The 13,741-nt window shown below is 33.7% G+C and overlaps 2 protein-coding genes across 5 annotated transcripts; both read left to right on the top strand.

Moving 5' to 3' along the window:
* The first annotated feature begins 3,040 nt into the window (after positions 1–3,040).
* On the top strand, positions 3,041–5,450 carry LOC123196656 (exocyst complex component EXO70B1-like). Its single transcript, XM_044610718.1, has one exon. It carries the CDS (start codon positions 3,101–3,103, stop codon positions 5,141–5,143), a length of 2,043 nt encoding a protein of 680 aa, XP_044466653.1. The 5' UTR covers positions 3,041–3,100; the 3' UTR covers positions 5,144–5,450.
* Positions 5,451–6,387: 937 nt separating this feature from the next.
* On the top strand, positions 6,388–13,611 carry LOC123196657 (regulation of nuclear pre-mRNA domain-containing protein 1A-like). Of its 4 annotated transcripts, none has more exons than XM_044610719.1 (8): positions 6,389–6,679; positions 8,103–8,221; positions 8,879–9,126; positions 10,662–10,781; positions 10,867–11,026; positions 11,833–11,972; positions 12,066–12,101; positions 12,575–13,611. In XM_044610719.1, exons 2-8 carry the CDS (start codon positions 8,146–8,148, stop codon positions 13,358–13,360), a joined length of 1,566 nt encoding a protein of 521 aa, XP_044466654.1. In that variant the 5' UTR covers positions 6,389–6,679; positions 8,103–8,145; the 3' UTR covers positions 13,361–13,611. The 4 variants fall into 4 exon arrangements, with proteins under 4 accessions (XP_044466657.1, XP_044466654.1, XP_044466655.1 ...); XM_044610720.1 differs by having other exon boundaries at positions 6,389–6,683; XM_044610721.1 differs by having other exon boundaries at positions 6,390–6,679; positions 10,870–11,026.
* The last annotated feature ends 130 nt before the right edge of the window (positions 13,612–13,741 follow it).

Here is a 13,741-nt window from a genome sequence, read left to right as displayed (position 1 = left end):
TGTTTTGTCAATTTTAACGTTTTATATGACACCACTCTGGCTGCGCCTGAGCTGCGGTCCACCACTGCCAAGGATGTATATTTCTATTTCTATTTTATTATTCCTTCAAATTTCTATTTTTAAAATTATAAAAAAATAGCATAAATTACCATTGTTTAAAATGTATTCAACATGGGTAATAAAAATAATATTATAATTTGCATTTTTATGAATGTTTTCGGGAGGAATTTTCAAGTATAGTGAGCACGACATTTGTCATAATAACAAAATTAAGTGAGCGAATAAATTTTATTAATTTATTTATGTGAATTAAGATGATATTATGATAGTTGAATAGTATATTATATTGTATATTAAAAATTTTAATTTTTTGTATTATATCTCAAGTATCATATTGTATAATATAGTTTTTAAAAAATAATAATAATAAAAATTTAATTGATATATCATTATTTTGAAAAATATCACAAATACTTTTAAAATTTTAAAATTTTTTATATATACTCTTATCACATCATCATTTTCTCTAGAAAGTGTATTAATCTGTATTAGTAATATATATCATATCTTAATATATATATTGTATCATACGATATGTTTATTATATCGTTTTAATTTAATATACTTAATGATACATATCATTTTTTACCTGTATCGTATCATATTATAAGATACATATCGTATATCGTAAAATACTGACAATTATGGATAACACTATTTAATTAAGTGATGTGATTATTTTTTTCTAACTTTAAAATTATTTAAGCATATATTATCATATCAAATTATATTGATAAGTTAATAAAATTTATTTATACATATAATATTAGTTTTGTTCCTGTTATAACTAAACTTAGGTGCTTTATAAACATTTGGGTAAATTTTTGGCCAAGTGAGTAATTTTCTCTGAAGAGATTAGACCAAATTACGGATGTTGAACACTTGAACTTACCGGGTTTAAGCATGAAAGATTGATAGTGTAAGTTAAAGCCATTTCAGGTACAATATTTGCAGTTGTTTACCCTGTTTGTGCCGACCCCAAATTAATGCCTTAATTTATGATGTTTCTCTATGACAATACTTTTCTTGTAAGCAAAGAAACCCCAATCTTGTTAAGTACGAGAGATGTTTAGTTCGTGGAGATGATTTATTATTAAAATCAGAAAATTATTTTTAAAATAGATTATATTAAAAATTATGATATATAAATTATTATTATATTTAATGAAATTTGATAAAAATTTATAAATACAAATAATTATTGTGTTAGGTTAGAGGTAATAAACGAATATTAATATATTATTTTATTTAAATAACTTTTAGTTTAACCATTCTAAAATATTTTTTATATTATTTGTTATATTAATTAAAAATAAAATTATTTTTATTTAAAAAAATTAATAAATAAATATATAGTTATAACAAAATTAATATTACTTTGATAATATTTTAATACCTAAAGTAGAGGTGATAATTAGATTACCTCTTATATTATTTATCATATTATTATTGATAATAAAAAATTATCAAAATATAATAAAATTATAGTTTTTTTAAATATTTTTATTAAATAACAATATTATCCCTAATTATAATAATAAAATTTAACAAATAAATAAATTTTTAATAATTAATGGGTGAAAAAGTAAGTTTGCACCAAACCTTGGTTGGGAAATAGTCAGTTGGCCTTATTTCTATTCAACCTTTTGTACTTTAGTTTATAATTTGGTCACCTTAATTACTACAATTAGAATCTAAGGATGCAACGTAAGTACCATGCATGCATGTCACTAATAAGGATGTTGAAGAAATTACATTATAAATGTTAGTTTTTAAAATTAAATAACTCAAAATTATATAAATCTTATATTAAAAGTTTATATTTTTAAATATAAGATTCAAATCTCATACTTTATATTTGAGATCTTAACAATGATATATCTCACTCTTTTGAGTAGATATAATAACAGGTTGTGTTGGGTTGTGTCATGTTAATTTTAGTATAGCCCGTTATGCTAACAAGTTTGAAGATCTATATACAACATAGAACATCTTCGGTCTTGTTATATTAGATCTTTAACAAGCCAACTCGCTAATTAGTTTTTTTATATATTTTCAAATTTTGTAAAATTAATAATGTAATTCTATTACTTATATTTATATACGAATAAAACACAAACTCCAAATTTTATTGAAAAACTACTTACAAGAAAGATATACCATTGTTACATGATAGAAGAACAACATAAATTAAATATAATAAATAAAATTAATTATACAATTTAAAAATACCCAGTATCAATCTATGATACTTTTTTAGTCATATTTATAACATCTCATTCTCTATCAATTTCATCACATTCTTAAAAAAAGAAAATTAGATAAATTCATTTTTATTGACTTAAATGAGGATGAAGGAGTTTAGTATAAACATCATCAAATATATTTTATAAGAATAAGTATAAACAGATTTAGAATTTTTATTCTCATATATTATTTTAAAGATATTATGATTTGAAAAATTCAATAAAAGATAACTCGAACAGCCAAAATATCTTATAATTTAATAATTATTGTATTAATTAAATAAAAAATTTAATTTTAATATATTGCTTCAAACCTTTTATTTATGTATTTTTCATACCTCCACTTATGGTAAAACTTTAATTGGTGTAGGCGGCCTAGTAAACGTGCGTTTGGCCTACCGTCACAGCAATTCAACATATCCAAATTTAGAACGTGGTAACTGCAAAATGCACTGCTTCAGAGTTCAGGCGGTCAATGGTCAGAGCCCTCCAAACAATAACATTAACAAACTCTTCCCAAATCGAATACTCTGCCCTACATTCCCTCCACTTGGCTTCACCCAACGACCGTTTCAAGACATAACGAAAACAATTATTAATAAAATACCATACCTCTAATTAATTATTAATTATTCTTAAGCTAAAACTAACAAGAATAATAACGTTTGTTTTTATTAAATTTAATTAACACGATTAACTCTCCTCTCTAAACGCATCTCGCTTCGTTTCTTCTCTCTTCACTTTCTCTTTCATTCTCATTTTCATTTCATTTTTCTGTCGAGCCAAACAAATCCATGGACGAAGAGAAAAAGAAACCTCATGAGTCTTCAACCGTTTCTGCCAAAGACGGTGAAGCCCCCAGAACGGAGTCGCCCAAGGTCGAGAAAAAGGAAAATGAGAGCGCGACTGCAGAGGGGAAGACACAAAAAAATGAGGGAGATCAGGTCAAAGAGATCGAAGGCACCAAACAAGAAAATGAAGAAGCTGTTCCTCCTGAGATTCAATCTTCTCTTGAAACAGCTTTGGAAGAAATCGATAAGTTTCTCTCAACATTGCGAGCAAAAAATAATGAAGAGAATGTTAAAGCCTCGCTGGAGGTCCCGGAGACGGTAATTGGGAAATTCTTGGATCTTTTTGAGGAGCAACTCACCAAGCATGGCTCAGCAGTTGAAGGGAAAGAGAAAGGATCTCTGGATCCAGAAGATGTTACGTTGCTTCTGAACGCTGTGAATCGAGTTTCAAAGCTGGCAGCGTCCGTTGCCGAGATGAAATCGGATGCTGATAAAAAACAATGCGTTTTGATCAACCGAATCGGCGCCATTAAGCAGCGTGCAATGTGTATCTTGGAGGATGAATTCAGGTCGATTCTTGAATACGTTCCTGATCTACCAGATCCAAAAACTGAATCCAAAGAGACTGAATCTAAAGAGACTGAAGAATTCGCTCCCGCTGAGGAAGATTTCACGAATTATTCAGGCCACACGCCAGAAATGTTGTCCAGCTTGAATAAAATCGCCCGTGAAATGATCTCTGGCGAGTATGAATCTGAATGCGTTCATATTTACATGATGATAAGAAGAATAATGTTTGATGATACCTTGAACCACACAGGTTTTGAAAAATTCAGCTTCGATGATGTACAAAAGATGAGTTGGGAAAGCTTAGAGAGAGAAATCGCTACCTGGATCTCCGCCTTGGCCGGATGTACCATAATGTACTTCCCCGGCGAGAAAAAGCTAGCTGAGTCGGTTTTTACGGATTATCCGATGATCTCGTCTAGCATCTTCATCAATCTCACACGCGGCGTGACGATTCAGTTACTCTATTTTGCCGAAGCTATGGCGATGACCAAACGGTCGGCCGAAAAATTGTTTAAGGTTCTTGACATGTACGAAACTTTACGAGATAATATGGTAGCTATCCAGGAGCTGTGTCCCGGTGAATGTTCGAACGAGGTGAAGACGGAGATGGCAACCGCTAGAATGAGGCTCGGAGAGGCCGCGATTTCTATGCTTTCTGATCTCGAGAATTCGATCAAATCCGATACAGCGAAGACCACCGTGCCCGGCGGTGCGGTTCACCCTTTGACTCGCTACACGATGAATTATTTAAAGTACACGTGTGAGTATAAGAGCACGTTAGAGGAAGTTTTTAAAGAGCATTGGAAGATTGAAAGAAGCGACTCTAGAATGACTGATTATGAAGCCGGCGAGGTGGATCAGAATAGTGTAAACAGTAGTAGCAATAACGATGAGGAAAATCAACGGTCGCCATTTACGAATCAGTTGGTGAGAGTGATGGATTTGTTGGACAGTAATCTGGAGGGGAAAGCGAAGCTGTATAGGGACATACCCTTGAGCAGCATTTTCTTGATGAACAACGGACGCTACATCTTGCAGAAGATCAAAGGGTCATCGGAGATCCACGTGGCAATGGGGGACACGTGGTGCCGCAAGAAATCAACCGATCTAAGAAACTACCATAAAAATTACCAGAGGGAAACGTGGGGGAGGCTTTTGAATTGTTTAACACTAGACGGATTGATGGAAAAAGGGAAGGTGCAGAAGCCGGTTCTGAAAGAGAGGTTCAAGAATTTCAGCGCAATGTTCGATGAAATTCACCGGACTCAATCAACTTGGATCGTCAGTGACGACCAACTTCAATCGGAGCTTAAAATTTCGATATCGGCGGTTGTTATTCCGGCTTACAGATCGTTTGTGGGAAGATTCTCACAGTACCTAGATCCAGGAAGGCAAACGGAGAAATATATCAAGTACCAGCCAGAAGATATAGAAACTTACATTGATGAGTTATTTGAGGGGAATAGGAAACCATAATTTCCACATGGATGCACAGACCCTAAACACAAAACAGAAACAATTAAGGTGGTGAAACTATTTTTGTTTATGAAGCCACTGTAATTGGTGATCCCTGAAGCTGGTTGCATGAGCATGTGCAGAAGCAAGAAGGGCTGAGTGGTAGGATTTAAATATACTTTTGTTTCTGCGGTACTTCATGGGAGTCGATTCGAGTTGACTCGGGGAAAGTAGCTAGCCATTTTTGGATTCTGTTTTTTCTTTTATATATAAATTTTGCTTGTTCTTGCATTTTAAATTTATGCGATGAACCAAGAAGATGATGGTGTAATGGAGAGAACTACTATTTCCCACCATTTTTTGCCAATACATCAAACTAAAAAAATTTAAAAAAGTACAAGAAAACCAGATCGATCCCATAATGAAACAAATTAGATAGATAAAGAATACAAATTCGCTCCAAAATAAAACCCTAAAACAATTCTATGTCAACAAAAATCTTAAACATATTAAAGAAGCAAGATCTCCAAATGCAATGCAAAAGAGAATTTCAAAGTTCTAAGAAGTGGGATCTTCGCCATGTTTTGTCATTAACACTAAGATGGAATTTGCATTGTTGTCGACATCAACATACGTCAATAGAAAGAATTAGGGTAGATAATCTAAAGAGAGAAAAAGAAGAGTGCAAACCTCTTCACTTGACATTTAGTCGTTTTTGTTAATTAGAGTAACAAAATTACATCGTTATGTTAAAAAAATAAAAAAATAATTTATTGTTTAGTCAAGTTTTATTTTTACTCAAACCGAATGGTAAATTCTAAACCTTTTTTTTTAACTTTTTCTGTTAACTCAAACTAAATTAAATTATAATTTTTAATTAATTTAGTCCCATTTCATAGTTTGGATTATGTTTTATACACCCATAGGTCTTGTATAAATTATATTGGCGTTGTTTAAACAATCAAAATTAATAATTTTACCATAAAATTGTGTCCATCACAATTTAAGACTAAAAAAATCCTTTAAAACCCTTTAATTTTAGGGGTTATTTATAAAAAAAGTTATATATATAAAAAATGCATTAACTGTAGATTTATTTGATTTATCTACATTTATAACGACAAAAACGACGTCGTTCAAAGAGTAACTTTCTGTTTGTCTTTGTATGACCTTAAGGGGACGTGTCATTCATGACGGAATCCGTTACACAAAGGGTAATATTGGAACTCAAAATATCTCCTGTCCTCAATGCCGTACTTCAATCCAAGGCAAGAACAAGAGGCTAAGCCAAACAACTCTGTTCACCTCCCTCTCGCCTGCCTTTCAATTTCAAACACAACACAAGCTCCTTACAAAGCTTCACTTCGGACTCCGATTCTCAGAACACTTATTCCTACAGTTACCCGAACTCCACCTTGCAAATTCCAACACTTTCCCTTTAAACCCTCTCGAAAAATCCCTAATTTCTTCTGTATCCTCCTCCATGGTGAACGAATTGGAGCAACCTCGTCCCACCGGCCGGTGATTCTCGGGTGTCTCATCCACATTCCTTTCATTGTTGGTTTATTCTCCAACTTAACTTAACTGTTTGCTTTTTTTGCACCTTTAGATATTATGGCTTAGCATTTGATATGAATTTTTCATTCTCTTTGTTCACCCAGGCAAAACTTGTTTTGGTTGGTTTTGTGTTTGTGGTTGTTTAATTATCGGCATTTCATGTTATTTTGTTTGTTTTTGACTTGTTTTTCAATAGCATTGACAGTTTACTGTTTAGTTTTATGAATGTTTTTTTTGTAGGAGTAATAATTTCTAGCGTTTAGAACAAGATTAGCTTAACTGTAACTGCTGTGGTAATCTTCTTTGGTTTTTGATTAGCAATTTGAATTTGTAGTGTTATTAAGTTGATGGATATGCCAAAAAATATTCAGTATTCAGACACGCTTATCATACAAGTGGTTGAACTTAATTTATTTCCTGAAATTTTGAAAAATTAGATGAACAAATGTCTGATTTCTAAAGAGAAAACTAGTCTTTCTTGACAATTAATTCGTTTTGGACTGACATTTGTTCACAAGAGGGATGGCCAAAAAAATAAAGTCTTATGTTCTTGCCAAATTTCTGTTTTAAATCTTTGGCGAGGTATTTTGTATGCTGTGATCATAATCATGCATTTATGTGAACTATTTTGTGTGGAATGTGCATTATTTTGACACATGTTTTGATTTAGTCATTAAAGGTTTCCTTACGTGGCAATGTGCCATCTCTGATCGCGGGAGACCCTTTTTGGGGAAGGACAAGTGCAATACCCTAATTTATAATCATTTTCATTGATTTTTGAACTCATTTAACTTAGATTATTTATCTTGGTCAAGGACAACACTTTTAACTTCTTGTTTTCCAGTTGCCTCCGTTATAGAGGCTTGAAGTATTATTTTATCCCCATATTAAAGTTGCTTTCAGCCACCGGTTTGTTGAGGACATCACAAGGAGGCCTGGACTGGTTAAAAGAATGTTAACTTGATGAGTAATATAGTTTTGTACGTGGCGTTTCACTTGGTGGTTTGGGATACATTTGCCTTTTAAGTATTGAGATGATGTATTTTTTAACCTAGCATATATATTGATTGACAGTCAGTGTCTTCTGAAGTGCTTATCACTTTTTAAAGGTTTTATATGTGACAAATGATATCTTAGTAGAAGTGCTTCATAATTATGTGAGCATTTATAGTGAGCATATTGTTATTAGCATGGTGACTGTTGAATTTGTTGAACATTGACAATCCTTAATGCTAAATTATGCATTATGAATTTTTAGTTACCTTAATGTTGACACTTAAGATCCTTTCTTATAATGGGAAAATTATGGAGTTCTTTCCTTATCACTGTGGAATTATGTGGACACTTTCATATTGCATGATTGTATTTGTTCATCTTCTAAAGATATTTAATTTTTTCCTTGCATATATTTTCTCTTTTGAAGGTTGGTTTTTGCTTCATTAGTTTGATCATATACTATCAAGAACATGGGCAGTACATTCAATCCTCAGATTTTAGTGGACAAGCTGGCCAAGCTTAACAACTCACAGACAAGCATAGAGAGTATCCTCTTGATTTGGACAATGGATGATTTTCCTTTATCTTGTTGTTGTTTGTGTTCATGTGTTTTTGGGACTATCCTTGTTTAGAGCGATCGGCATTGTTTTGTAGAGTTTGATTGGTTATAAATTCAGGTGTAGGCACATTAAATCTTGTATCTTAGTTTGTTTTCTTAGCCCACTCTCGAACTTCTTCTTTTGTTATGTTTGACATATTTTTTCAAAGAGTGAGACTATGTGCGCTTATAATAATTACCAATTTGGATATTAATAATGATGTGCTACCATGTAATTGTGTTATTTTATTGTTAATTCAAAATCATTCAATCACATGATGACACATCATCATTGGTACTTAAGTGATACTTATTATAAGTGCATATAGCATTATTATTTTTCAAAATCAAAATTTAATTGCTTTATTTTCACTTTTTGAGGACTGTTCTTGGGTTCTCATTTTAGCTGCTTTATGCTCCCTATATGGTATAACTTTTAATTTATGTTTACCTTTTCCTTTCCCACTATATTTTCAAACAACAAGCCACCATTGTATAATTAAGCTGAACATATGTTTTCCTTGTATTTTCTTTTGTTTTTGTTTTTGGTTTCTCCTTCAACAGTTTTTAAGTCGTTTTATTTTTTTGTCCTTAACGTGATATAGCTTTATCACATTGGTGTATTTTTCATATGAATAAGGCCAAACAAGTTGTAGAAACATGGGACAGACAATTTCATTGCTCGCCACGCGAGCGGAGATTGGCTTTTTTGTATCTTGCAAATGACATCTTGCAGAATAGCAGGAGAAAAGGTTCTGAGTTTGTTGGTGAATTTTGGAAGGTTCTTCCAGATGCTCTTCGTGATGTGATGGATAATGGAGACGAGTTTGGCAGAAATGCTGCGCGGCGGCTGGTAATTTCATCTTAACATTGCATTTTCTTCTTATTTAGTCAAATCAGATGTATTTTTCCATGAGCCTTATATCCTGTTTTCATGTTGATAAATTTCTTTGAAGATATTTAACTTGAAACTTTAAAATACCTGAACTTTTTGTTTGAAGGAAACCTGGAGCTAAAAAGATGATAGTTTATGTATTTGTGAAGCAAAACTTGGAGGATCTGTATGAAAGTGACTTCTTGCATCCTTATTAATCCTCACCAAGGAAGCACGGAAACGCACAGCATAGTGCGTTCCCGAGTTTCCGAAACGTTTCAGTTTCCGAATCGGCCCGAAACCGGTACGAAACGTTTCGGGGCCGTTTCGGTTATTTTGCAAAAATACGAAATGCATTTCTTGACATATCCCCAAGCATAGGAAACGTCCCAAAGCAATATGCTTCTTCCTCATTCCCAATTTCATTCAATTTCCAGTAACCTAACATCTCTCCATCCCAAGCATACGTCTCGGCTCCTCACAGTCTCCAACTTCGACTCCAGCGCGGCATCTTAACTCCTCACTGCCTCTGGCTGCTCAAAGTCTCAGGCGAATCTGTTACGTTATTCTTTAATCTTCATATTCTTCTGCAATCTTCATATTTGTCTTCAATATTCAATTTGACGATTAAACTGTAGAGATATGAATCAGTCTTTGGTAAAAAGAGTTTCTTAAGTAGTTATTAAAGGAACACGTGATGCATCTTGTTGTCAGAATTTTGAAGATCAGAAGAAGGTTAGAAGAACAAGAGAAAAACCCAGAGAAAAGTTTAAAATATGCAGAGGGAAAAAAGTAAGAAAAGAGTGGACAGTAAAATATTCATTCAGAAATTAGTGCTATCTGGTTTAAATTTTATTCATGTTAGCGTTGGATTGTAAATACTTCTTGGAAGAATTGGAAAAAGTGTCCCATTGTTGTGTTATTTATTTTTTTCAAATGCAGAGTATTGTATTTTCTTATAAAAATTTGGTATTTATAAATAATCCCAACATTTTTAATATTTATACATTTTTCCATGTTTCCGTTTCCTATATTCTGGAAAAAATGTGTTTCGACATTTCCGTTTCTCCGTTTCCGCGTTTCGATCTTTCCGTTTCCGTGCTACTTAGATCCTCACAAGTTTGTATTTGATAACAATTTGACTGGTTTTGGGGATTTTCGTCATACTTTACGGGTTAGTGAGCATATCAAGGAAAAAAGATTATGGTCTCCATCATCATATCAGGATATCACCTTCAAATCCCTAACTAAATGTCACTTTTATTAACCAGTCATCATATGCTAAATATTGTATCGCAAACATAAAGATAACAAAGATATATTCTGACAGAGAGAAACAGGATTGTGCCTGTTATTTTTTGTTTTTGTTTTTGTTTTTTCTATTTGTGTACTTTGCACTTATACGCATATGTTTTATACTTGCTTGGTATTACAGTTAATTTCTTAATTTGCTTTCGTTGGAAATTAGCATGATTATTAGCTCATGTTTAAGTTTCTTCTTTCTTGATTTGCAGATTAATATTTGGGAGGAAAGGAAAGTTTTTGGTTCTCGAGGGCAAATTCTGAAGGAAGAGCTTGTGGGAAGGCATCTAGAAAATTATAACAGAAACGGGAAGCATCAGGGCTTGAAATTGGTAATCTATATATATATATGTATGTTGTTTTTCTGGTTTTTGAAAATTAGAGGTTAATACCATCTGTTGTCTTCTTTCTTTTAAGCAGAAGCAGCCTATTGGAAATACAGTGGACAAAATAGTCTCAGGTTATCAAGTTGTTTATGGTGGCCAGATTGATGAAGATGTTGTATTGAACAAATGTAGGAATGCTATTAGCTCTATTGAGAAAGTAGAGAAGGAAATTGGTAGTGACATCCATTCAGGTATTACCCACATTTGCTTTAATTAGACAGCCACCATAAATACATGTGATAATGTTTGACTGTAATATGAATTTATGTAATGAAGAATATTCAGTTTTTGTGCTTTATTTGTATTGTATAAGAACCAAGCATGTATTGTCAAGTGGCATTTCTAGGCATAGCAGAATGTATACTACTCTTTTGTCGAATTAAAATTTGTTAAGGCACTTTTGTGCTTTAACCATTTTACCACAATACAGGAAGTCTTTGTTCTGAACGATAGAAATAAAGGTTTGGAGTCTTGCCAGCCCAGTTAATGTGTCTTGTTGCATGGTTGCATTTTTATTGTGATGTGAACCGAGCATAATATTTTTTATTGGCTTTTTTAATTCCTTGAAGTCTAGATTTCATGCAGGAGTCAAGTCTTAGTTTGTCGGAGCTATTTTTTACTGTTACCATGTGATGATTTGCGATATGAAAAAAAAGAATCTTCATTTTGACTTGATGGAAAAAGAGGTTTGAATTATTTCTAGCCCAGTTATTTTACCCATCTTGAACTGACATTACCTTGGATGTGTTCAGTGAAAGCAAAAAATCAATTAGCTGATAGACCTGTTTCCCTCTCCAGTTATAACATTGAGATGACACATTTTAGTTACATATTGCACCTCCACCTGAAAATGGATGCTAGGGGAAAAAAAAAAAAATCCATTTATGCCTTTCAATTGTTTCAGATAGCGTATTTTATATTAATTGATTTCTTGAACTGTTGTTCACATCTTTCTAAAATAATTCATTTTTTTCTAAATAATGCTTACTCTGAACAGGACAATTGCATGGATCTTCATTGGTGGAGGAGTTGCGGGGTCAGCATGCTACACTAAGGAACTGCATTGAGCAATTAACAGCAGTGGAGTCATTGAGAGCGAATCTTGTTAGTCATTTGAGGGAAGCTGTTCAGGAACAGGTTGGATAGCCTGATTATTCTGTTGTTGAAATTTATTGTTTGCAACTTGTGACTGCATGTGTAGCTGAGTTACATATTTTTTTTATTTTTAAGGAATCAAAGCTGGCGCAAATCCGCAATGAGTTACAGGTTTGACATTGCTACCTGTCCTATGTGCATGGGGATGTATATATCTCGCTTTATCCACAGATGTTTGCACATGCTTTGATGTAAAGCCTTGTACCTGATTAGTGCTATGCTTGCCAAGTTCATATCTTAAGTGATGTAACACTAATAAATATCTCAAGTGATGTAACACTAATAATAATGGCTTTCCCTTTGCCTTTATTCCATTGTTAATATTTCAACTTTAAATTAATGTCATATCACTCCGTTGATGCAGAACTTTGGGTAGACTTAGGAATTACTGGTATTATTCAACTATTATGCTTACAATTAATGTGAGCTTTGAGGCTTATTTTCTGGTTTGTCTTTCCTTCCGTTTCTCTCGATTTTAAGAGAGTGTAATTTGACATTTATAGCTTTAAAATCATGGACTGTAATTCTTTATTGCAGAATTCTAAGCATGTGGAGAAATCTTAATTTTGTTTGTTCCTTTCCAGGCTGCACAATCACAGTCAGAGCAGGTCTGCCGGCAGTTACTGAATTGTGACAATGTGCCAATGCTAGCTGAGCAGAACACGAAGGAAGCTCATGCTTCAATGGCACCTCCAAGCTTTATATCAGGAGACAGAGAACAGTCAGCTCCTGTAATGTACACTCGGCAGGTATCTTTTCCTGAAAAGTCTGGTCATGTGGAGGAGGACCCTCGGAAGTCTGCAGCTGCGGCTGTGGCAGCAAAGCTAACTGCTTCAACATCCTCTGCCCAGATGCTCTCTTACGTCCTCTCCTCCTTGGCATCTGAGGGTGTCATTGGTAATTCAAGCAGAGAACACTCAAGTGATTTTCCTTCAGAGAAGAGGCCTAAGGTTGAGAATGAGCAATCTTACTTGCCACCAAACCAGCAGCCTCCAGTGCCTTCTTTCCCACACCCTGAATCTATGCAACATAATATAACGACCACAACTCAACAATCAACTACAAATGACCCACCGCCTCCCCCACCATCATCTCCGCCACCAATGCCTCCACTACCACCTGTGCCACCGTTTCAGATGCCCCAGTACATTCAAAATCCTGCAGCTATGTCCAGTGCCCCATACAGCTACAACATGAGCCAAACACCACCACCTACCATGGCTGCATATCCTGGAGTTGCAGCTTCAGTGACAGGCATGTCTCCTTTTGCACCACCTCCAACAAATCCTTATCAGAGTTTTCAAGGTTCTGATGGTAATTTCTATAGCCAACCATCATCAGTGCCAATGGCACCAATTTCTCGACAGTAGGATGTCAGTGAGGGCTGCTCTGATAGATTTTACTGGTTTAACAGGTGGCATCTCTTCTCGATAATTATGAGGCCGTGTTGTGAATTGGTACTAGGACCCCTAATGGTTGTGTTATTATACAGCCTAATCTAGAATTGCACATAGTGAATGTTTGTAACCTAAGTTTTGAATTGGTTTTAGATTCGATGTTACTAAAAATTTATTGCATTGTTGAACATAGAAAAGGAATTTTACTTGTGTTTAGACCGTCATCTTTTGTTTATTGTTTGTTTTATTGCTAAAATCTGTCTATTGGTGTGGAAGCTGCCTTTACTAGAGGCCGCGGTTAGCCAAAATCAGGGTTATTTATTAAAATAACAATATTTTTTGGAATTTACAAAA

This window comes from Mangifera indica, chromosome 14 (assembly GCF_011075055.1).
Source record: "Mangifera indica cultivar Alphonso chromosome 14, CATAS_Mindica_2.1, whole genome shotgun sequence".
Taxonomy (NCBI): Eukaryota; Viridiplantae; Streptophyta; class Magnoliopsida; order Sapindales; family Anacardiaceae; genus Mangifera; species Mangifera indica.
This window is presented reverse-complemented; position numbering and strand designations above follow the sequence as displayed.

Bases quoted from the DNA above. Each gene is read 5' to 3' on its own strand.
- LOC123196656 (XM_044610718.1), top strand. From the start codon at position 3,101: ATGGACGAAGAGAAAAAGAAACCTCATGAGTCTTCAACCGTTTCTGCC.
- LOC123196657 (XM_044610719.1), top strand. From the start codon at position 8,146: ATGGGCAGTACATTCAATCCTCAGATTTTAGTGGACAAGCTGGCCAAG. The intron at 10,782-10,866 runs GTAATCTATATA...CTTTCTTTTAAG, and splicing joins AGCATCAGGGCTTGAAATTG to CAGAAGCAGCCTATTGGAAA. The intron at 12,102-12,574 runs GTTTGACATTGC...GTTCCTTTCCAG, and splicing joins AAATCCGCAATGAGTTACAG to GCTGCACAATCACAGTCAGA.